General features: G+C 39.2%; 2 protein-coding genes across 2 annotated transcripts; one reads left to right on the forward strand and one right to left on the reverse strand.

Annotated features, from left to right (window-relative positions):
- Window positions 1-792: 792 nt before the first annotated feature.
- Window positions 793-3884, reverse strand: TMEM70 (transmembrane protein 70). The gene is made up of 3 exons (XM_056484146.1): window positions 3678-3884; window positions 2525-2636; window positions 793-1465 (listed from the first exon to the last, which is right to left on the reverse strand). The coding sequence occupies exons 1-3, from the start codon at window positions 3831-3833 to the stop codon at window positions 1008-1010; spliced, it is 726 nt and encodes a 241-aa protein (XP_056340121.1). The 5' UTR covers window positions 3834-3884; the 3' UTR covers window positions 793-1007.
- An 811-nt stretch (window positions 3885-4695) lies between these two features.
- ELOC (elongin C) lies at window positions 4696-16550 on the forward strand. Its single transcript, XM_056484147.1, has 4 exons — window positions 4696-4805; window positions 11940-12003; window positions 13453-13596; window positions 16118-16550. The coding sequence occupies exons 2-4, from the start codon at window positions 12000-12002 to the stop codon at window positions 16306-16308; spliced, it is 339 nt and encodes a 112-aa protein (XP_056340122.1). The 5' UTR covers window positions 4696-4805; window positions 11940-11999; the 3' UTR covers window positions 16309-16550.
- Window positions 16551-25241: the final 8691 nt, after the last annotated feature.

Here is a 25241-nt window from a genome sequence, read left to right on the forward strand (position 1 = left end):
TCTAAAAATATTTAGGCCCTTCATTCTTTGAAAACAAGTTTATGTGCCTTGGGCTAAAAAATTTGAATCCTACCTCTACACACTAAAGGGAGAAGAACCTGTCTAGTACCACAAAAAGACTGGATCCCCTTTTTAGTTGAGTGAAAGGTGGCTTTCTTTGCAGTGCTGAAAATCAAGAGGTGCGTTCTTTAAAGGCACAATTGCTTCCTCACCTTGCATAAATGCTGACAGAATGCATTTTAACCACTAGCTGTTGATTCAAACACAGCACCTCTCACAGAGCAAATCTTATGCCACGGTGCTTTCCCGTGCCCGAGAAGAGAGGCCTCTTGTTGTCCACATTTGGGGACAGGGTTACTCAGAGTGGGACTTTAGTGTAAGAAACCTGAGAGTAGCTTAGAATAGCTAGAACTTACTGCTCTATATACACACAGCCATTCTCCCCATGTTCTTCTCTCCTTGGGAAGGAGCCTGTAGCAGGAATTCGTAAGAATACTTGTCTGCTTACCAGAGACTCCTCCTGGCTACCGATGGTGTCACAAAGGGAAGGGAAAGCCACGTTCACTCCCTTTATACCATCACCAGCAGTGACAAAAAGCCTGGAATTTTTAGATTACAAAAAATATTTAAGGTTTAATATCTTAACTACATACTTGATAGGTAATGAGTGTTGATGATTTGTCTATCATGAATGGCTTCCTTTGACACAAAGAGACAGCTCATGCATTTTACAGTTTCCTGGAGAGTTAACAACAAAAATCAAACCAAGAATAAACAAGCAAAAGACAGGGCTAAGCAACTAGTTTTTTTACTGTATTTTATGTTATTAACTCTAAAGAAATCCTCACATAGTTTGTAATATAATTTTAAAAGTCTCTTTTTATACATTCCAAAATGCATAATGAAAACTCCAGCTGCCTGATACTTAAGCAAGTGTAATAGATTTTTACATTCTTTCACATACATAGTACTGCATTATGGACAATGATACTGACATTATCTTCAAATTACTTCCTTTCATCAGCTTCCTTTACCTCCTCTAAATCCTCCAATCTAAAAAATGAGGATTTGTCATAGCCCATGAGATGGTTATAATCCTGAGGGTTTGGGAAAAGCGTAGGATTAACAAGCATTGATTTCGTTTTAGCGTAAAATGTTGTAAACATCTTGGTGATGTCTGGAATCTTTACATCTTTCTGATGGAAAACAGTCACTTTTTCTGCCAAGATGGCATTGTAGGTAATGGCTGTATAGGTGTCCACTTCATCTTTATAATAAAGCCGGATCACGTAACCTTTTGTAAGGATATGCAAAGTAATTGGAGTTACAAATGTGAAAATCCCAATCAACCCATAAAAGGCAGCTTGGAAAAGCAAACTTTCCATTCCAATACCACTTTTGAGCATGATGTAGGGCATCATGAACAGGTTGAATATGCTGGTGGAGTAAGAGAAAAACTTCACACCTACACAAAAGAAAAGAGAGAAAATGAAGGTTAACACTTATGAGCAAAATTTCCTCTACAATTACACCTATTTTTTCTAGCATATAACAATGCCATTACTGAAAACCCTTTTCCCTTTTTTATAAGTTCATTGAGAAACAGTTGAAAACTCAGCTCTCATTGCCACAGCTCTGGTTTGTCTGTACCTTCATCAAAGCTAGCTCTATTTCTGTGATGCAGTCAGTATCAGCTGTTATGCATACATACAAAGTTTTTACTTCACAGGCAGAAAAACTGATTTCTACTAAGACTTGACTCCATTCATATACACATGTACTGGTGCTCATTGAAGATATGGCAGACAGGGAATTTCTCTCTTTCATCAACAACTAATGTTGACTTTCAATGAGTATTACAAAGAAGCCAGCTTGGCCAACATGCATAAACCCTGGGTTACTGAATATTAAGAAGTACTCCCCACCCATTTTGCAGGTGGTTTGAAAGACAGTAGCTGGTGCTGTGGACTACCCACAGTCCTTAAGTCACCCTGAAAACCAGGAGCCCAAGATGCTGTGACAAATAAGTATGTTAGGAAACATTTCAAAAATGTGTATCAGAAAACATCCAATAGCTTTACTCTTCACTAGGTCTTTGTAACATTAACTGGCCAAAGAAAGATTTGTGAAGTCTCATTGCAGATGGAGCACTTCATAAAAATATCTGCCTGCCTGGGAAGCATTTCAGGAACACTTCCACACACACAAGAATGTAAACAGCAGTTATAGCTCATCTTTGTTGCTTACTGGGTTGGATAAGTCACCCCAAGGGCTGCAAGGGAAGCCAAAGAAGGCTGAGGGGTTAAAGAGATGAACAGAGCTCCCTGCATACCCAACCAGAGAAGTAGAAACCAAACACCATCACTAGCACCTTTTTTTGTTTTCTTGTTTTGACGTACATATGATCCAGATTTTGGCCAACTTGGTAAAGAAATTCACTTTTAAAGCTCCATTTTAAAGTTACTAAATAATGTCAAAACTACAACAACAAAAAAAGCAATATAAACCACTTCAAGTAACATACCCAACACTGCCTTTGCCAAATTTCCTTTATAAACTAATCTTCCATGTTCTGGGTGATCATGAGGGGAGGATGTGCTGAGGCTGCGGACAGCCACTCCTTGAAAAGATGTAACCTGAAAGATGAAACCAGTACAGAGCTAAGGAACATCAGTACTACACCTGATCCATCCATATACACATACACACATATATGCACGTGTATATACTCACACAAAGTTTATCCTTGCCCTGAATCCACCCCCAGTGTTTCAAATTAGAGATTAAAGTTAGGTTAAACTCCAAAGCATACCAAAAACTCCAACTAATATGCTGCCTGACTGTGCTAATAACTTTCCATGTAAATATCCCAAATTAGCATTAAATATTTGCAACCCCATTACTGATAATTGAGGCAGCAATTGATTTACACACAGCTTTGCAGGGAGACATTTATGGTACCCATGCTCATCACATCTCTGATCACAGAATAATAGAATGGTCTGGGTTGAACTGGGCCTTAAAGATCATCCAGTTCCAATAGTCCTGTTGTGGGTAGGGCACCTTCCACTGTACCAGCTTGCTCCAAGCTCCATCCAGGCCAACCTTAAACACCCTGAGGGCTGGGGCATCCACAGCTTTTTTGGGCAACCTATTCCAGAGTCTAACCACCCTAAGAGAAAAGAATTGTTTTTCCTAATACCTTAGATTAGCTAAATAGCTTCCTTTAGATCAGCTAAATCTACTTTCAGTTTTAATCCATTCCCTATTGTCCTGGAATGCCATGCCCTTGTAAAAAGTCCCTTTTCCCTACACGACTTGCTTGTAGGCTCCCTTCAGGTTCTGCAAGGCCACAAATTAGGTCATCTCCAAGCCTCCTTTCTCCAGGCTGATAAAACCCAATTCCCCCAATCTTTCACCGCAGGAGAGGTGCTATACGCCTCCAGTCATTTTGGTGGCCTCCTCTGGACTCGCTCCAGTAGGTCGATGGGGACAAAGCACTCCAGGTGGGGTCTCATCTGGGCGTAACAGAGGAGGTACGGCCCGAGGAGCACCTCGCTTCCCTCCTCAGAATCCCCTAAGGGCAAGACCGCGAATGGCAGGGCCGCCGCCCTCTCCCCGGGGAGCGGGAACGCGCCCCCTCTCCCACCACAGTCCCCACAGCCCCTACACTGAACCTGTTGGGGCCTCGCGGCGGCGGCCAGAGCGGCCCGGTGGCGGCCGGCGGGGTGCGCGGCGGCCCGCAGCCATGCGGAGGCGGAGGCGGAGGCGCGGCGGCAGGCGGCGGAGGCGGCGGGGGCGGAGGCGGCCCGCAGCAGCAGCAGCGGCAGCATGGCGGGGCCCGGCCGCACAGCGGACACGGCGGGCGGTGCCGCACCCGCAGCCCCGCCGCGCCGCGCCGCCCCGCGCTTTGGTTCCGCCCGCGGGAAGGACCGGCCGGCTCCGCGGCGCCCCCGTCAGCAGCTCCCTGCACCGCTCAGCCGCAGAGTGCAGAATCCATGGGGCTGGGAAACACCTCCGAGGCACCGAGTCCCGCCTGTGTCTCCAGATCATGGCATTAACTGCCGCATCAAATCATTCCTCAAACGCCCCCCCAGATGGTGACTCCACCACCTCTCTGGGCAGTCCATTCCAGTGTCTAATACTCTTTCTGTGAAGAAATTCCTCCTGATGTCCAACCTGAACCTCCCCTGGCACTGCTTGAGGCCATTGTCTCGCCTGGGAGAAGGGGCGAACCCCAACTATTAATCTCCTTTCAGATAGTTGTAGAGAGCCATAAGGTTTTCACTGAGCCTTCTTTTCTCCCGGCTAAATCACCCCAGCTTCCTCAGGTGCTCCTCATAAAACTCATGCGCCAGAACCTTTACCCAGTTTCGTCACCCTCCGGACAGCCTCCAGCACCTCGATGTCGTGCATTAACTGAGAGTCCCAGAATTGAACACAGGACTCGAGGTGCAGCCTCATCAGTGCTGAGCACATCACTGCCCTGTTCCTGCTGGCCACACTATTCGGCACACAAGCCAGGATGTCACTGGCCTTCCTGGCCAGCCGGGCAAGCGCTCGCTCATGTTCAGCTGTTGCCGGCCGACACCCCTGCACCCTGACATGGCGGGCCTGCAGATGCCCCGGGAACTACGCGGCCCAGCATGCACCGCTCCGGGCGCGCAGCATGCCGGGAGCGCGGGCGCCGCACGGGCTGGGCGCGGTGGGGCCGGAAGCGGCCCGTGACCCGGGCGGAAGCGCTCGGAGGCAGCTGGGCCGACAGCGCGGCCCTGCGAGCGGGGCGGAGGGAGCGGCACGCTCGGGTGAGGGGCGGCCGCGGGGGCGAGAACCCGCCGGGGCCGCCAGGGACACCCTGGGGGCGGGGCGCCCGGGCGGGCGGGGAGCGGAGAGCCCACGCAGCCGGCGCCGCGAAGGGCAGCGGGCCTCTCCCCGCGCCGGGCGGGGGGGCAGAACGGGCTCGGGCGGAAGGGCCGGAGCGGCGCCGGCGGCCGGCGGGGTGCGCGGGGCGGGTGCCAGGTGCCAGGAGCGGGTGACGGGAGTGCGGTTCTCCCACCGAGGGGGTGGCGAAAGGCGCGTTCCTCTCTCAGAATGTTCTCTTTCGAATGCCGGCGCCGCCGGAAGAAGGGGCTCTCTGGAGCAATGCTGGGTTTGAGTATCGCTCCCAAACTCCTACCCTAAGTGACGTTCGCCTTTTTCCTACACCCGGCCGTAGAGAAAGGGGGAAAGTTAAGGCCGAAAGAATTTAGGATGCGCCCCCAGGGGTTTTGTCAAGGTGAGACGTGCTGGTTAAAGTGATTTGGCGGTAATGGTCGGCGGATGTAAGTAAAGCAAAGCAAAGGGTGATAGCCCTACTCGCACGTAGCAACAGAAATGCGCTTTTGAGTGCCGTGTGTTCCTCAGAGGGAGGTTCTGCTTTAGTACGAGGTAGTCTGAGCATTGGTAAGTTACTGAGGGCTTCACATTTGTGTATGAAAAGGTGGCAGTTTGCTTTGAAAGCCAATTTGGTCTTCCACCAGTCAACTTTTATTAAATATTTCTAAGTGCGTTTGGTACCGTGGATTAAGTTTAAGTTATGCTTTGCATTCTGAGGAGACCTAGATAGTCACAGGCCATTTGCTTACTTGACTTTGATGTTTTTTGGAAGCAAACCAGAAAAACATAGATAAACAGGCACGTGACAGATCTTTATGGTAAGAACCACTTGGCACACTTATTTCTGAGTAATCCTCTGCGTATTCCCAATTTTCTCCTTTTGCTATATTAAGGATCAAAATGATTGTTGGGGGAGAAATAATGTTCAATTAACTGAAGAGTTACTTAGAAGGGGAGTAAGTGTTTATTAATTTTCCTGTAGTACGTTGGCCACATCTTTTTACAGGTGAGACGCACCTTAGGCCTTGAGATCAGCCTTTTATAACTTAATGAGCTTAAATTATATCAATAATATGTTTACATCTGTAAAATTTTTGCTAACGTTTCCAGTGGGAGCTTTAAGATAATTTTTAAAAACTTTTAGCACTTCAGCATTTTTTTTTGCTTGTTGTGGCAAAGTCATTTGAAATTTTATTTTCTTTTTTTTTTTCTGTACCAGAGTGGGTGATGAACCGATTTAGATAGTTTCACATAGTCTTAATGGGAAGAATTTTAATATTGTTAATTGTTTTAATATTGTTGTAGAGAGACAAATTAGTATCAAGGATACTCAGCTTCAGGTGTTATTACTGTGTTTTTGCAATTCTTGTGTACATTACAATAAATCCTTAAGTTATGTCATGAAAGTATGGGGTTTGTCAGATTATTTTAAAGTATTTTGATTATTTTGACTAGTCTTTTAGCACCTAGAAAGGCTCAGAGTTTAGTTGGCTTCATTGTGGGGTAGTTTGCATAACAGCAGTTTTTGGTGCATGCTTGTAACAAAAGGGCAGAAATCCATGCCCTGTAAAATTTTGCAGTGTGCCATCAGCCTCTTTTCCCCAATGGCAAGGGTTGTACAGTACAGCTCAGAAGTACTCTTTGGAAGAAAACAGTAACATTCCCATGCCCATGTTTTTGAGGTTTTTTTTTTCCTTGAAGCTCCTGGGGAATTACTGAAAAGGAAAGTTTCCTTAGACAGGAAGTTGCAGTACTCTGTACATTTGATCTTTGGTACTCTGTACATTTTATTGTACTTCATTTCCTGATTATCTCAACTAGCATTCACTTGTAGATGCCTTCCTGTCACTTTCCAGTGTGTACCGGAAAATTTGAATTTTAGAGCCTGAGAGTATTGGAGTGGTGAATCAGCTGATCTGGAAATCATGCTGTACTGTTTCTCCTCATGTTTTTTCTAAATACACTTCGATCCCTTAATTATTATTACCTGATTTTTTTTTTATAGGTGCTGAGCAATGAATACTAAACTGAAGAACGGTGGTTTTAATCAAGTTATTAGGATAGAATTTAGGATTGAACAGCAGGAGGCTATGGTTGTAACACACAGCAGCATTTGGTAATTGGTGAACTCTTACTGACATATAAATGACACCAAAAAATGTCACATTTGGCTTTTAAACAAACAGAAATTGATAAAGGCCAATTTGCCACATGTTTTCCAAAAATTGACAGTGTAGGATACAAATGTCAGCAGCTGAATCGTACAAAAGTTATGTTTGTGTCATGCAGCTAATGAGTTGGAAGCCATTTTTTTTAAAGGATTTTCCTTTGGGATCAAAGAATCTGGATGCTTGAAATACTTAACATAGGTTCAGTGTTCTTATGCTAATGAGAGCATAGCAGTTAGGTTCTGGAATGTCCAGTGTGTTCAGCTACATTGGTGTATGTCCTTCAAGTCTATTCCACTCATTGGCATACAAAGAAATGATATTCTGGAAATTCTGGCAAACTTGGGAGATGAGCATGCAGCATTGGGAGCAAGCTGGGATTGATTGGATGTGTATCTGGAAGCATACTTTTGTTTTGTTCTTGCATTTGATGGTCAAGAGAAGCAGGAAGGAGATCAGACTAAACTCGACACTATCCTGTTTCTTCTTAGAGGTGTGAGAAGATGTTGAAGTAGGGGAACGAGCCTTGTGTGGCTCAGTTGCATTGGTTCAGAGGTTTGTGATATTTCGCAGTATTGTACCTTTTAGGTGTAAATATATATTCTGGCAGCTTGTGGCAGTTTTCAGCTCTCTAATATCTGATGATAATTCTATGTTTTCTGCAGCAGGAAGTCCTTTTTAAACTGGTTGGAAAGTTTCTGTGCTGAATAGCTGGGTTTAGTTGTATTGTACTCTCCCTCTGATTAAAAAGTGGCATATCCCTTTTATGTAAACTTTCTCTTAAGAAATGCAGGGTTTTTTGTTTGTTTGTTTAAGGAGGCAAAGCAGGAGAACTGTAATACGTAATATATGTGCTTTTTTGAGATTTAAGTCAGGGAGCTGAGCTACCTTATGGTAATGCCACATAAGCTTCTTGAAGGACGAATGGAATTGTGAATGTACTTCAACATAAATTAGTGGTTCTTTGCAGGAGCCTGAAATAGTCAAGTCAAAAATATATAAAAAGTACACATTAACAAAACTTGGATTGTTCTTATCCTGACTGCTGCATTGGTGTAGTCTTGGTGAAGTCAAACAGGGCAACTATAAAATGTGGAGAAGTAATTGAAATATAAGTAGTTACTAGGCATGTTCAGAAGTCTGGGTCTTTCTTCCTGTTGTCTTGTCTTTTATGCTGCTTTCATTATATAGAAGGAAAATATAGTGGTATGTTTTGTAATAAGCATATCACTGTATACTGGAAATACACTGAGAGAAAATAATTTCTTGGAAGACAACATATAAGGTTGCTTGACTCTCCTTGGCCTGTTATTTAAAACCTAAGGCCAGGCCAGTGTCAATTAAGAGGAAGGTGCAGAAAACATTCCTTTTGTTCTCCCTATATGCACAAATGAGAATTTGTGGGAGGTGTTTCTATATTCTTTTGATTTACTTTGTGTGCATTTTTTCTGCCTTTGAAAATGTTCCCATCTTCAATGTCATGACAGACTGAACGCATCTTGATGCAGAAGAGGAACTTTTTTTTTTTTTTTTAGGTTTTGTTGGGTTTCCTGAGTTTCTTGTTTTTCTTTTTTCCTCATTTGTTGCATTGGCTCTCTGAGTTTTCTGGGCTGTCTGCTGTTGGCTATTTTGTGAGGAATAAATCTATACTGCTAATAGGATTCATGATTTTTTTTTTTTTTTAATGATGCGTCATTGCATCAGAATGGAAACTAAGTGTTTCTTGCTAGCATGTCAAATGCATCATATATTGGAACATATTACAAGCTTTTCTTAAAAACAGATTGGCTTTTCTACATCTTTTACTTTTGGCAATAGAATGTTTGGGATTTTCCATATCCAGAACCAAACTTGGATTCTGGAATAGCACTATAAATTTGATTCTTTATTTATTTATTTATTTATTTTTTGTTTATGTTCATTAGTTGAACTTAAACTGAGGTATTATGATGGCATAGTTTTCCCACTGATGTTTATCCTTTTAATTAATTTTTATATTTATCTTCATTCCAGTTTTGCTAAGCTGAATAAGGAAGATTAAGTTTTCTTTCATAAACAGACCTTTTGTTGCATCTGTAGGTTCTCTCTGTAGTTCTTGTAATTCAAACGTCATTTTCTTGAAAAAGGAATTCAGAATTGTGTGCAGTATTCCAGACAAGCATTGCTCATATTCCTTATCTTTATTGAAAATAATTCTCAGTGTGCATTTGGCTCTTTGTCCCTCACCCTCCTTTTTTTTCTTTTGCCCCCACAGTGTTGCTATCAGTTTATAATTCACCACAGAATTACCATAGCCCCAAATAACAAGCCCTGGCTACATGAAAGAAGATTGTATTGGTCCCTTCATGCAGGAGTCTTGATTTCAAATGACTTAATTTTATGTGGCTTCTAGTACACTGTTTTTCAAGACTTCATCCCACTTTTGTTGCAATGCTTTTCACTTCTGTCTCATCCAAATCTGCCTATTTTTTTCTGGCAGCATTGTTTAAAAAAAACCCTGGTTTTTTAGAGGAACTAATAGTTCTTTTCTAGTTCAGTTGTTCTGCGTTTGCAACACCATACTGTGTTCTTGTAGTCTTGTGGAAAGGTTCTTTCTCATTTTGAGATTACCTCTCATCACATTTATTTAACCCCAGATGATATACTGAGCCCAGATTGCATCTGGTTTAAGTTTCCTTCTTCCCAAAGAAAATGACTGATTAATTTTTTAAATACTAGATTCAGCATGCCCTAAAACTACAAAGGCTTACTGCATTTGTATCCTCCTTTACTGTTTAGTACAATTGAATTTAGACCATTGAGCCTGATAATTTTTTTCTTCTTTGTTAATTATTATATTTTTTTCCTTTCTAATCATATGATAGCACATTTGATTTATTAAAATGTTCTTTTTAAATGTGTATTTTTGTGACATCTAATTTTTTTGTGTAGACTTTTTCACTTCTCTATTTTCAATCTTTCAATGTATTAGCTTCCTCAAGTTATGCCTTTACTTTGCAAGGTGTTAATATATCTTAATATATTCCCACTAAGTAGCCTTTATTCCTGTGTTTAGTGTTATTATTTGTGTTGTAGACCAAGGCACATTTTGTCAACCCCAACACTTCCAAAGAGTGGTATCACTTCTGTGTTGTTTTTCTTTTTTTTTTTTTTTTTTTTCCAAGGATTATTATTTATAAATTATAGTTGGTTTCACTACTCTTTTAGAATGTAGCAAATGGCTTTGTGGCTAGAGAAAGAGGTAGTGCTAGTGATCCTCTTCTGCAAAGTTAGATGTAATAATGTGAGGTATTTCTTCAGTTCCTGAGCAACAGATGCTCTCCAATAAGATGACTTATTTCCATTTACACAAACTGTTGAAAGAGGGTGAAAGATCCCATCAGTTTTGGGCCCTAACTGTCCCAGTACCCAAATGGAGTTTCCTTAGATGAGTTCCTGGAATTACTGAACATGGTGACATCGCTTAATGCTCCATGCTAGGGAATCTCTATTATCAGATTAACTCTCAAAGAACATTCTTCAATATGCCTTGTGTTCAGGAACTTTTCACCTGCAAGAGTACAAGATGTTCCTTATACCAGTGGTAAGGAAAATACTTTTTTAGAGATAGTTCTGTAAGGTCAGAATACTTTCAAAGGAAGCAGCAATGTTAGTGGAGGATTATTTTTGCTCATTTCTCTTCAGACAACTAAAAACTAAAGAGATGGAATAAACCAACATCAAAGTGCTGTGCAGAAGTGAAGTGATCAGCAATAGCAAAGTGGTGCCTGTAGTACTTCTTCCAAATTGTGCAGCTTCCTCAGCTTGCTTACATTTTTTTGCTAAACTTTTACCAGAAACATAGGAGGGACCAAATGGGAGGTGTGGTCTCTGTTCTGATCTCTTTATTGCCCTCAACCCTGAGTATCAGCTGGGAGACCACCTAGAATCACTGGGGCTATTTTCCTGAATCTGTGGGCACACAGCAGTATCATTGATTTGTACTGGGTTAATGTTTACAGAGTGGCTGTTGATATGAAAGGAATTTTAGGAAAGCAGGTGGGTGGGTAGAATTTCTCTTCCAAAGTTTTCTTTTAGACAGCACAGATGTGGTTTCTGGTGAAGAAATGAAAGTTGGATCTGAGGATACCAGATTTGTTTTGCAAATAAGTGCTTCCATTTCTCTAACTCTTTTTAATTTCTTTTCCATGGAGAAATACACGTGCAGCAAGCTGGATATCAGTATAGAAGTTATAGAGGCTCCTGGTTAACTATACCTGCATTATAGGTATAAGTAGAAGGTCTGAAGTAGATTATGTAGGTGGTATTGGTGGTGATATTGGGAACTGTTAATCTGCTGTGAAGGAGAGGTTGAAGGCCAGGTATTTAGTGCATACTGATTAGACTGATCCCTGAGCCTTCTTGGCCTAAACAACCCCAGCTCTCTCAGCCTGTCCTTGTATGACAAGTGCTTTGTGATACTTTGCAGGACTCACTTCAGTCTGTCATACTGAACCCAGCACTCTACATGTGTCCCAGCAGTGCTGAGTGGAGGGGCAGGAACACCTGCCTCAACCTTCTGGCAGTGCTCTTGAATAAAGTCCAAGGTGCTGTTGGCCATCTTTGCTGCAAGAGCACGCTGCTGGCTCATGTTCAACTTGTCCCCAGGTCTATTTGTGCAAAGCTGCTTTCCAGCAAGCAGGTTGCCCTGCAGACAGTACTGGAGGTGCTAAGGTCAAGGGTTTGCATTTCCCATGGATCAGCTTCATAGGTTTCCTGTTTTCAAAACACACTGCTCATCAACACTGCATGTACTCTTTTTGGAAGAGTGTTTATGGTAACATAAGACTAATAAGTAAAGGGGAATTTTAAAACTGTATTGCTGACTCAAATTATTGCCCCTTGTGTTTTTTTCAGACGCTCCTATTGCAAAATCTGAGGTTGAAAAGAAACCTTTTTTTTTTTAATAAGAAGAGAATGGGTAAGTTCACAATCTTAGAGAGTTTCTTGTTTTTATATGATTTCAGGCATTTTCTCTCTCACATTGGTAAAGGAGAGAGACTTTAATTCTGAGACTTTAAATGTTGATCTTGTCACTTTTTCTTGTAGCCTCAAACTTCCTACAAATGTTTTTTAGGAGAATTTTCTCAACTGACTGTTCATTTATTGGAAGACTTGTTCAGAGTATCTATTCTAACAAAAAATTTCACTTACTTAACATGCATAGTCCTGAAAATATATATTCTAAAATAGGGATGCCTTAGGCTTTTATAGCACTAAACTTTTATACAGTGGCCAAGAATATTTCACTGTGTACTTTTAAAAATAGTCCTTTGCTTGTTTGTTAACTAAAGTCAGCCTGTTGAATTCTGGCTCAGGGATCATAATACTGACTGATTTCTGGTAAATGACATTGTGTATGATATGACTGCATTTCTGAAACTGTTGTTTCTGCCTCAGCAAATGACTGGTTAATGAAACAGGATTGGACGGATTCAGGTTTTGTCTATACTTTCTGTGACTGTATTATAGCATGTTTGGCACTGGCAGTACTTTATGAAAATTGGCAATAAGTACATAATAATTCAATTTTAACTTCAAATTCACAAAGCAACTTGATTGCGGGAATGTTTTATTTGCTATACCAACTACAGTAATTCAGTTTTTAAAAGTGGTGCTGTCAGGATACAATAAAAGAAGGCACAAAAAGGTAAGGGGGGATAAAGCCTTCAGGAGAAACAAAGTAGAGAGCAGGTATTCAGTGAAACAGAAGAGAGAAGGGAAACAGAAAAAGCACAGTCAAACTGCTGGAGAGAATTTTGGAATCTCCCTGGGTTTAGTGCTTTGGCACTATGCATGCTTTCTGCCAAAGGCCACAATAGAGATATGCACTGATGCAGTATGGTTCTGGGTCTGGTTGGGCAGTCAGGGAGGATGAATCTTATTTCATGTCATTTCTTCAGTACAGGAATATTGACTGCTTTTGTTCTTACAGGTGCTTCAGAAAACATTTTTTCCTCATCGTCTGCATTTTTCAGATGTATCAGATATGTGTTTAGTTAACTTTAAGCAAGTATTAGTATGATAAACATGACTTTAGATGTAATTGAAGGAAGCAATAGCATGTTCAATTTGCTTGAGAATGTCTAAAGGAAAACTTCATTCCTATGTAGATTTTAAAAATCGTATCAGAATTAGATGATGGAGGGGCATTGATAAAAAAAATCCAAGTTTTGCAAAACTACTTACTTTAAAACAGATTTCTGATTACTTCAGAAAAGTAATCTTTAAATATGCAAAATGTCTCATTTCTGGTTGTATTGGGTTCTTCAGTCTGCAAATGTAGTCATAGGAAAGACTTCAACTTGCATTTTTAGTAACATGAATCAGTATATTGTGTTCTGAAACCAATATCTTTTTTGTGATACAGATGGAGAAGAGAAAACATACGGTGGGTGTGAGGGCCCAGATGCTATGTATGTGAAGTTAATATCCTCTGATGGCCATGAGTTCATTGTAAAAAGAGAGCATGCATTAACATCAGGAACAATAAAAGCTATGTTGAGTGGACCAGGTAGGTACAGAAGACTTAGTACCTTTACCTTCTTCAGTTTCACTTTTGGACAGTTTGAATTTTTATCATACAGTAAGTAGAAGTTTGAAAAAATGCTAACTTTTCCATCCTGCCTAGTTCCTGTTTCCAGCAGAACAGTCCATCTCTGTTGAGGCACCATAGTACCAGACTTAAAATTGTACTCTGCCTTTTGGGCAGTTAGGGATCTTACACTGTGTTACATTGCTATTAGTTTCCCATGGTATGAGAACTTGAGGGTATTATTATGAAACAGGGAGCTGCCATGTTCAAAACAAACAAGAGCTGGTAGTTCTTTATTGCCACATCCATGGTGGAACTTCTGGTATTCCATATGGAGTTAATTTTCTTCATAGCAGGTCACAGGCTTCTGTGCTTTATATTTGTGACTAAAACAGAACCAATAACACCTGTTTTAGCTGTTGCTGAAAGATGTTTGCACACTGTTCAGGCTTCATCCTTTCCCCACGCAATTACCAGACAGGAGGGTGTGCAGGAGGCTGGGAGGAAACACAACCAGACACATGGCCTGAGTTACTGAAGGAGATATTACATTCCATATGTCTTGCTCCAAAGTAAAAAAGGAGAGGTGTAAAAAGGGAAGTGAGCCATTTCTTGCTTGAGAACTGGCTTGTCATCAGTCTGCCCATGAGAGGTGGTGATTACCATTACATTGCTTGTTTTGTTTCATTTCTCTTCTTTCAACCTACAAGTTTTCTTGCTTTTACTGTTCCTTTCCTCTTTCCTTGTCCACCCACAGCAGGGGCAAATGAGTAAGCAGCTGTGTGGTGCTTTGCTGCCTACTGGACTTAATGCCACATGTTGGCAACATCCTGTGGGAAGGAGTTCCTGAGCTTAATTATGAAGTTATCTGCCCTCGCCTCAAGCTAAACTTACAGGAGGAAAGGACCTCACATGTTACTGAATATATGAGCCTATATCTGGTTTAAGAAGTGTCCGAACTAATTTCTGAAGACCAAAAGGGTGGAGGAGAGAATAGGGAGAAGTTAGCACAAGTGCTTTCTCCCTTCTATACCCTCATCCTGTGCCTTGAGTGGTTGGGCAGTAGGCTGCTTGAAGCTGAATATGGTTCTTATGTTCTCTTTAAGATTCTGGTGAGGGATATTACTGGAGAGATCTACTGGTTTCATATATTTTTAATTGCTTAGTAATACTTGGGCAAACTGAGCAATTAAAATTTTCAGTGTGATTTTGTGGTTGCATTTGAAAATACATAGTAAGTGTTTTGTGTCCATGTCAGCCTCCCAGACATCTAAGAGGAAGAATAGTTACAAGACCTGCTCGGAATTCATTCAGTGTGAAGGAGGAAAGGCAAAGTAGCCTGCTTAGAGAGCTAGAAACTGCTCTGCAAGGGACTCAGCAGTCAAGAATATTTTGTATAAATACTAACAAGATAAATGGGTCACAAGAAAAAGTACTGTTGCTGTCTGGTTCAGTAGGTCATAATTTCACTGATGTGTAAGTCTTTTGTTTCAGTGCTGTGATTTGGCCAATACGCCAGCATTTCTTCTTTTCCTTCCAACTGTTCCTGTACTAAAATTCAAGCCAGATTGGCTCCAGTTCATGCAGATATTTCAACACAAATCTGTGTAGACATTAGTAAATAGCTCTGCTTTGTAGCTAGAAGGAGATGCCCACAGAAGTAGTGGGAACTAAACATTGCTAGTCTCCATAAACATGGAGTTAATGTTATTATTTTTTTATTGTCTTTCAGTTTAATGAGTTGAAAGTCCAAAGATGTGAGGGGAAGAGAGACAAAAATAGTAGAAATCCTGTGGGACTACCCATGGAATTTTAACTTTTGTATCATCCAGGTTTCATGGTTATAGGAACTATAGGAAGCGAATTTCAAATTTACTTGTGTTTTGAGGTTTAAATTCTGAATAAATTCTTTCATGTAATAGGCATAAACTTGTACTGCATGTAAACTTCCCTCCAATACAACTAGTTTCCCTGTCCCTGCTGTCTGTTTCAACAGCTTATCAAACTAATGCAACTTTGAGGTTTCAACCCTCTTGTCAAATTTTCCTGAAACTGAGAAATTCAAAGCTATTGGGTCATAGAAGGGACTACTGATACACAAATGTACGTGTGCATATGCAGATACGAAACATCTACAAACCTTTTCCTTGGACAGGACAGCTAGAAATTTGGATTAATGGCTTTTAGAGCTTAGTGCACATCTAAAGTACCTATCAGCTGTATTGGAAGTAAACCTAAATTTCTGGTGTAGTTCAGACTAATTCTGATAGGCTGCAGCCTAAATAAACATTTCATAGTGCTGGGTGTCTTAATATTCTTGGAGGCTCTGAATGTGGCACATCCTGCTTTACAATGAAAAATCTAATACCCTGGAAGATGAGACTTAGGCAGGTCTATTTAAATGCATTGTATTAATATGGTAAGTTGTTTCATTTTGCACTGAATTGAGATTTTGACATATGGTTTGGTGTTCTTTTGTGTTGTTTTTTTCTTTCTACAGGTCAGTTTGCAGAAAATGAAACAAATGAGGTCAATTTTAGAGAGATCCCATCCCATGTCCTATCCAAAGTATGCATGTATTTCACCTACAAGGTCCGCTATACTAACAGCTCTACGGAGATTCCTGAATTCCCAATTGCACCTGAAATTGCACTGGAACTTCTGATGGCTGCAAACTTCTTAGATTGTTAAATAAAATAAATTATAATAAAAAATGTAAAACTTTTTTCAGTATTTAATACATGTAGTTCAGTTAGAAACTTTTTTCAGATAGCATGTTGCGTGTGTGCTGTTGAGAACTGTAAAGTTCACTGCAGAGGCTATTGCCTTCAGTTCTTTTGCATATAGCAATCATTCAGTTGGAGTTTGTTTTGCTGCTTACACAAATAAGAACATTTTCACAAACTGAGACAAATAAACAAATATGCCAATTAGTAGATGGCTATGCCTTATCCTTTAGGTGTGGTAGAACTTTCTTTTAATACAATGACTGTAGCAAATACTGGAGTTTAGTCTAATGCTCTCTAAAAGATAATTATAGTTCCATTTGAGTAGCTGTTTAGGGTTTCTAGCTTTCTCTTATTTTTAAAGTTTCTAAACATCTGAACTTAATCTCCTTTGTAAAATAGCTGTCCTGTAGCATATAGTTACACTAACTAGGTTAGAAGTGCCCTCTTTGTATACTGTTAGTGATATTCCATTTAGGTTGAAAGTGGAGTATGTAGGAGAATGCTTAAGGCTTTTAATTTAAGTCATAGTATAGACATGTGCAAAGGTGTACTTGATAAAATTTTGCTTCTGTAACCTCAATTTATCCCATTAGTAATTTCAAATATTCCAGTCACTTGTCTGTACAGTAAGACTGTGATCCTACTGACAGTGACTTTTAAGGGGGAAAATGATTGTTAAAATCTGTGTATATTATCTTCTATATAACATATATGTTTTTTCTTAATATGCTGTCACTTGACCTGATGAGGATTTTATATGGCTTCAGTTATGGTTTATTTCCATTGTTTATGTAAAGTCTATATTTAATCTCTAGAGTAATAGTCATTTAAATTTTGTAACATAGCAACTGAAAAGATAGTTGTCCTCCCTTTTCCTCAACCTCTCCCTCGTACCCATAAGCAAAAGACCCTGAAATGTGGAGGTCTTTTATATTTGAAGGAAAGGACATTAAGCAGATGCTTTAGGAGCTGTTTTATAAATTTCATAGGTATTTCCAGTGTTTTTACAAATATTTTAGGGGAAAAGGATTGGTGAACCACTGATATAATATTAGAGTGGAACACATTATCTCTTGGTAGATCCTGCTGGCAGTTGCCTGTAGTATCAGTTCTTTGTTCAAAACAAGTTTCCATAAAGAAAACAACTTGAGACAAGAAGTTGCTTTTTGTTCAGCTGCAGCCTGAAGAACCCTTCTGCTAAAATCGTCTGTAAATGAGAATAAAACTAATGCATCATGAGAAATTATACAAGAACAATGTAATTAGCATTTCCATCAGCTGCCACTGCTTCAGCTTTGTTTTGATTAAGAAGTGATTGTGGTCTATCATGGAAAAATCCCACCAACTGATGGTGGAACCTCTTTCTTGATGTTTTAACTCACAGCTAATTTAGAGGAATGAAACTCTCCTCTAAACTTTGTTTGTCAACATAAATGCAACATGGAAAGTATTTTCCTGGATGAAAACTAGTAACTTAGATTATGCAGTCTGCCCAGGGAGGAGGTCAGTTCTGACAAATGAAGTTTTATTCTGGGCTTAAACAATGCTGACGTTTGTCAGTGTCTTGGTAGATTAGCTGACATTTATTCACATCACATACTTTGGCACAATTTAATGTGTTTAATGTGGGGATGTTTGTGACTAGATTGGCTTTGCACAGTAAAGCTGAAGTGCATTGTAGGGTGATTGTCTGAAATTCCATGTGTAAGCACTCTGGTCAGTGCTGTTAGTAACTCGTTTTCAAGAGCACTAGAATGAGAAGCCATGCTGCTTTTGTTAGAGCCGCTAGGAATACCCTAAAAGGTCAAGGAATACCAACATGGATATTTTAGTCACAACTACATATCAGTCTGAGTGAGTCTTAAGTTCACTGGCCATTTTTAATAGTCTTGGGGCTAATGACTTGAGGCTAAAAAATATTTAGTTTTAAACTAAGGCAAAAAAGATGTCATTTTTTAAAACTTTTCTTCTTTTTTTTCTCTCTTTTTTAAGCATTCTAGAACAATTTCCTTAATTTTGTTAAAATACGTTGCATTCTTGATTCTGTACTTTAGCAGTAAGGTAAAATAGCTGTTTTAGCTCTGAATAATAATTTTGTTGGTTTTCTTTCAGCTTAATGTATTATACAGTAGCTTTGAACACTCAGGAATTGCAGTAGTGTCCTAGAGTGCACTATGTGCAGAACCACCGGCTGTTAAAATGAACCAGATTTCTAAGGGGGAGGGGGCAAGGGAAATTAGTGCAATTTCCATGATAGTTAAATGGGTGTGCTATTATCAGACAATTGGAAACTTACCACGCTTAAGCCCTGAGTTCTAAATAAATTTCAAAGTTGAAAATTTTTAAACCTGCGTTTCTGTTGATTTATGGCATCTTAAAGGAAATGTTCATATGCAGAATCATCATTTTCATGGCTATACTGTATGGTGAGCAAAATATAATTAGTATTTGGGTAATAGGTTGTGAACCTGCATATATAAAATAAAAGGTGGTGGGTTTTTTCGTAATTCTGAAGAGTTTCATGGAGTTGAAATGTCAAGTTACAAGTATCCACAATTCTTAGCATCAAGTACTAAAACAGGTTTGAAGATGATACTTTCAAGGATATTTCAAGGATATCCTGCTGGGGATATTCTGAAAACTTCAAGTGTCCCATAGTACTTCTTTTACTTAGAAAGGTAACACTGTATTTGAGGTTCAAATTTTAAGCTGAACTGCTCATTTAGTCATAAAAACTTCCAGATTCTTTATTAACTGTAAACAATTAGTAGAGTCATGGTGCGTTATGGTTTGTAATCACATTTGAGTGTGTATAAGCTGCTGAAGAAGTCTCTGATGGTCTCCAACGTGAAATAGTCTGTGCATCTAGAAGGATAAGGACTCCCATCCACAAGACATTAAATTCCTTTCTGGTTTTGAAATGGAAGAAAGGAGGATTCACCATCAGGATTCTCTGTGCCATTATATTCAACAGATGCTGAACATGGTATCCGAAAGGCATTTGTCAATTAATGGTATGAATTTTGGAAAATCAGTTGCTTCTGTCTGTGTTTTATCACTGTCTATTTTACTTTACAGGCCTAAATTGCAGTAGTGACTGTCTGGTTTTTTACCGCTTCTTTTTACTTTTCCCTTTGAAAGGCTGCTCCCAAAACTTGCCTAAGTCTGTTGGTTTATGTGATGAAGTGGAAAAATTAACTTCTCAGGCCATGTTTTGTACTCCGACTTTAATTTTGTCAGGTTAAATATTGCCGTGTAATTTAAGGGAGTAACAGTTACTGCAGAGTAAACAAAAGCACAAGGAGAAGTAGCAGTATTCCTACCTAAAAACTAAGGGTTGGAGCTGTGGTATAAACTTAATTGCAACACCTGAATAAGACAAAAAGAGCAGACGTAAGAGAAAAACAGCAAGAACTCATTAAACGCTGAGTGGATTTGGAAATTAAACTAGGATGCTTGTTTTTAAGGACAAACTAAAGCTTTAGAAAAAAAGGCTTTAGTGATTTTTTTTCCCCATAGAAAACGTTCAACTTTTGAAGGCTTTTGACAAATAATGAACTGGACTGGACTAGGATTTCTTTTTAAATGTAGCTTATTAGATGGCAATTTTATGGGAAGATAACCAAAGCTGTGAGCTGCATGGCTCAATGTTTAGATGAGCTATGAAAGAGGACAAAATAGATTCTGTGTTTATTATTAGTCACCTGTGAATCTTGAGTGTTATCACTAAGGCAGCAGAGAAAAAAAGAAGAGGGAGTTTTTATCGAGTTTTAAAAAGTGTTGTGTGTCATGAAATAGAGCTTTGCTTATTCTGCCTCTGAAATGTAGGTTGTGCAATTTCTCTTCTATGGGAGAAAGGTCACCGAGATTAAAAAAACAACAAAACCAAAAAAAGGTCTCTCTGTCATTACCATGTTACTGTTTTATGTTTACAGAATACAGGATTTTCCTCCCACGCCAGATGGGAGGAGATGAGAATTGCAAAATCATGATTGTTCTTCAACAAATGGAGTACTTCAACATTTTATCCTTTTAAACTTTCATAATCAGACAGTTTTCAAGATATGAGTCATGTAATGTTATGTTGTTTTACATATTGAGGGTAGAATTGGAAAATTGAATTAAAATTGCCCCTGAAATATGTATTGCCTTTTAGATCAGTGAAAGTAACATGAGAGCTTTTAAAAAAATTAAAATCTACAGTTCAGTTCTAAAGTGGTTTTCAGGATAGTTTTGTGGGATTCGGTTTTTGTGAATACATGCATGGATTAATGCTATTCCATATTAATTTGTAGTTAATTTCTTTCTTCAACCAGAAGTTACTTTGAAGTTTAAAACACAAATATTGTTAATTCCATTAATGTTAATTCATGTTTAAAACTGCCTTTTAAGGTGAGAATTCATAGCTAAGGCTTTTCTTCCCATGAAAAAAAAATACTACTGGTGTCCTATTTACATTAATAGAAAACTTACCTACCAAATCACTACTACACAAAACTATAAATAATACACAATCTGTATTTTATGTTGCTATGAATTCTTACTGTATCTAGAAAAACAATGGGATGCCTGTTAAGCAGATTGAAATGTTGTCAATTTTGGTTGGTATCACCAAGCTTGAAAAATATCTAGAATTTGAATGCATTTGGTACAAAGGATTTATTTTCTCTTTCTATACAGGGAAAAGCTTCCCACATTACCATACTAAGATGACATATAATGTTTTCCAGAAGTGACACTCCATTTGAGTCAGAATTATTTGTAGTTTGCTACAAATGAAACATGAAAATGATATAGCAATATTTAATATTTAAGCTGCATTCACAGTTGCCATAGATATTTGACTTGTAATAAACAACTATGACTTAAGGAGAGCAACTCTGAAAATACTCAGCTGAAACAGTCAACTGCTCACCCATTCTGTTTTTATATCATGGCTCTGGTTCACTGCAATCATACCCCGTATGAAATCTTGTCTTTTCCGAGGGATATTAAATAAACCAACAAGCTGGACCAGTGGCATCTTGATGTACAGGCTCATAAAATGAAATTCTTCAAGCTCAGTAAGTAGTGTGCAAGATCCAGTGAAGGCAGTCTGGTGTGCACAGTTGGAAGAATTGCTTCTCAGCCCTTGAGAACTGTAGAGGTTACCCAAGATGCCTCTTCACTAGTTGTATCTTGCTTCTAGGCCAGCAAGACCAAACAGCTGCTTAATTTTGAAAATTCTTAATATCTTTTTCATTGGTTATGAAGTCAGAGTCACTTCTGTGCATTTCTAACAACAGCGTGAACTAGGTATTCATGTAACTCTTGGAGTCACCTGAGAAACCTCCAGTTCACAGGTTTTAGAGATAAAATACAATTATTAAATTATAATTAGGTTTGAATCATGGGGGTATTATCACTGAGCAGCTCCTGAGCTTGGATTTGACAGACACAGTAATCAACCTTCTCACATGGGCTGTGGATGCTTTTGATGTGGATGAACTTTAATAATTATGAAATGTTATACTTTTAAATGCATTCATCTACTTAATTGGGTAGGTCCTATACAGTCCTCGTTAAAATTTTACAGCTTTTGTCTTTATAAGTGTTTATCTTTAGCGCATTTAAAAGAGCTAGAGGATTCCTGCTGCCTAAAAACATGGCTTGACAATTACTACAAATTGGTAATTACTGCACATGGTGCCAAACAGTAGGACAAGAGACAATAGGCAGAATCTGATGCAGAAACAAAAAGTTCCACCTGAATATAGGAAGTACTTCTTTACTGTGCAAGCTGCCCAGAGAGGTGGAGTCTCCCTCACTAGAGAAATTCAGGAACTTCCTGGATGTAACTCCGTGCCGTGTGCTTTGGGATGCCCCTGCTTGAGCAAGGAGGTTGGACCAGGTGGTCCACTGTCAACCTGACACATTCTGTGATTCTGCACATTACTAAAGCAGGCAATTCCACCCCTTTCCCTAGCCCCATGTCCTCCTTCTTGCCCTGCAGTAATTACAACTGTATCTCCACATAATATGACAAATCCTTTTCTGATCTGATGGAAATTACTTTGGTAGTTTAGTCTTCCTGTGTATAAGATGAAAGTCACAGATCAGCCAGCGGCTTCAAAATTGTCAAATCCTAAACAAGAGAAGAAATGGCAGCATATGTCATCTGAGAATAAGATTACCCTCTCCTGCCCTTGGAGAAGATTAGGAATAAGGTGGGATTTTTCCTTAGCCTCTTTTCATCACTTTGAAAGTCCTGGGATGGAAATGACATTTTGCCTATTAAGAACTAAGATGAAAATGAAAGACACTGTTGAAAACCTACATAATTGCTAAGGAATAAAACAACAAATCTCAACAACTCAAAGTTATCTTGCAAATTTAGGCTGTTTTAATTTTTAGCTATATGTGAAATGTATGTGTGAAATCTTCATTCCATGGAGTTTTAAACTCAGTGCCCTTCTTTAAATTGTCAGGTAGGAGTGGAAGAAGCAGCACAATTCCTATGAGGGGCAGGGAGTTCTCCATGCTCAGGAGATACAGTGTCCTGGCTGTCCTTCAAGAATATTTACCAAAAAAATTTTAGTAGGAGATACAGTTTTCATTATTTGCTCCATATGTTTTCAATATGTGAGTCATAATCATGTATTTGATCAGATCAGTGTAAAATGGCCTCTGAAATAATGAAGGTAACAGATTAAATTTCTTACCTCATAAGCTTTGAATATTTGGGACCCAGGACTCCGATCCTTGAAGTCTATGGCAAAACTTAGGTTGACTGGTGAAAGATCAGACTGCATTATCTAAATACTAAAGCATTCTTCTTAAAAAACCAAACAGTTAATGTGTTGTACTCTCTATACCTGCAACAGATTAGGAAGGGTTAACTGCAGAAGTGTTTTCTTCTATGTTTTGTATAGGTGAAGGTCAACACTGAAATGAAAACCCTCTCTGGGAATTGGGGCCTTTCCTTAGTGGGATTACTGGGTAACTTATGAAGAAGATACTGATATTCATATATTCATTCTGGGAGTCTGATAATAGTCTTTGTTTTCTTACTGTGCTTATGGGACTGATTCCCTAATCCCTATAGCATTATGCACTGTACAAAACATCTCTGTTTTGTACAGCCAGGTTACCAAGAAATGAGGAAAGGGAAAAAACCCAACAAAACACAGGGATAATTCTCCAGATGCCCCTATTTCCCTGATAACAAGAAGCTGAAAAAATATTTCATGTATATACTAGGCATTGCATGACACTTTAAAAAACAAATACGTGACAACAATGATAAAAGACACCTTTGGTAGTCCTGTAAGCATAAAATCAAAGTGAATTCAGGGATGGGGAATTCTGCCCACGAATTTCAACTGCAGTGTAAAGCTTTAGTTACTTACATACCCAGTTAAGATTGAGTAGGTAGTAATTAACTCATGCTCTATTTATATGTGGGGCAAACTGTCCCTTGCTTTTCATGCCTACTATCCTCAGGAATAGGATTTGCAGCATAGGTGAAGTTATCTCGGTAAACAATACTTCAATTAAACAATTAAAAAAATGTAGTAGGTAACTTGTTTTTAATATTGAAAAGCTCTATGTGATAGATAAAAAAGACTTATTGAACATAAGGGCTCAATAGTTAAAAGATTTTTTTTTTTTTTTTTTTTTTTTTTTTGCAAATGTGGCTTTTCATCCAGAGATAATTTTCCTTTATTAGAGAGTAGAAGCCATATTTGTACTGAATACAATTTGCTTGAGACCACGAAGCTGATCTTTCCATGTAAAACCAGCTTGCAGTCTATGAAGTGTTCTGGCATTCACAACCTTATGCTGCTTTATATCTTCTGACCCTCAACAGGGTTTTCTGGAAGAGTATAATGGCTTGAAGTCAGTTGTAGCTCGCTGTGATTACATCAACACAGATAGTCAATATGTCCATGTTTATAACCAAACACATGTCCATTGCTTAAGCTCGATGTTCTTGCTATCTCTGTGGCATATGGCATTAAGAGATGTATTTTAGGATAAACATATGTTTGGATCGTGCAAAACAAAAACAGCTAGTAAAACAGAAATGTTCCACTTAGTGCTATAACAGCCTAAGTTCCTCCTGAAGAACTGCAGGAAAGAGAAACCTTCACTAGCTTTATGTGTCTACTTAATGCAACAAATGCTCTGCAACCTAAATGGTCTTGGAAAATATATAGTAACAAATACTGACTTCCAGGGAAAACATAGTTGAGCAATATCAGGTTGCGTGGCATCAGGTGCCCATAATTTTTGAATGAGAATTGAATTTAGAAGATAAATGTATAGGATGTAGCTTACACAATAGTTTTGCCATCTTTACTTTTCGTAGGCTCATTTCCTTTTCTACTCAAAAATTAGCATATATTGATTCCATCTTCAGCAAATTCCTGCAAAGCCAAGGGGCTTGTTCACTTCTGCAGCTACCTCACAGGGTAAGGATACTCCTGCTGCCTTCTGCTTAAAGGGTTCTGCCTTTTAAACAAACCCCAAAGTTTGTATGCTTGCTTTAACATCAGTGACATTATTGATGTTGGATAAAAGCTGGAAACTGATCCTATGTTGTGCTGGGGTTTTGTTTTCCTCCACTTAATTGTTTCCAAAGCATTTTAAAAACATACCAGAAGGTAAAGCTTGTACATAAAGGTAGTACTTGCATGACACTAAAAAATACGGTTGAACAAGGCAGGCAGGCTTTTGGGTGCAGAACCCTTCTGGAGGTCTAAAATCAAAGAAGAAGATTTCAAAGGTAATACAAACTGCAAACAATTGTTCAATAATTTAATTGTTTGCTTATCAGGCCATGTCTGAAGAAAAAATTGGGGCTACCACTGGAGCAGAAAGAGAGCCAAGGATTTGTTAACATCATCAGAAAGG

Source organism: Oenanthe melanoleuca, chromosome 2, assembly GCF_029582105.1.
Source record: "Oenanthe melanoleuca isolate GR-GAL-2019-014 chromosome 2, OMel1.0, whole genome shotgun sequence".
Taxonomy (NCBI): Eukaryota; Metazoa; Chordata; class Aves; order Passeriformes; family Muscicapidae; genus Oenanthe; species Oenanthe melanoleuca.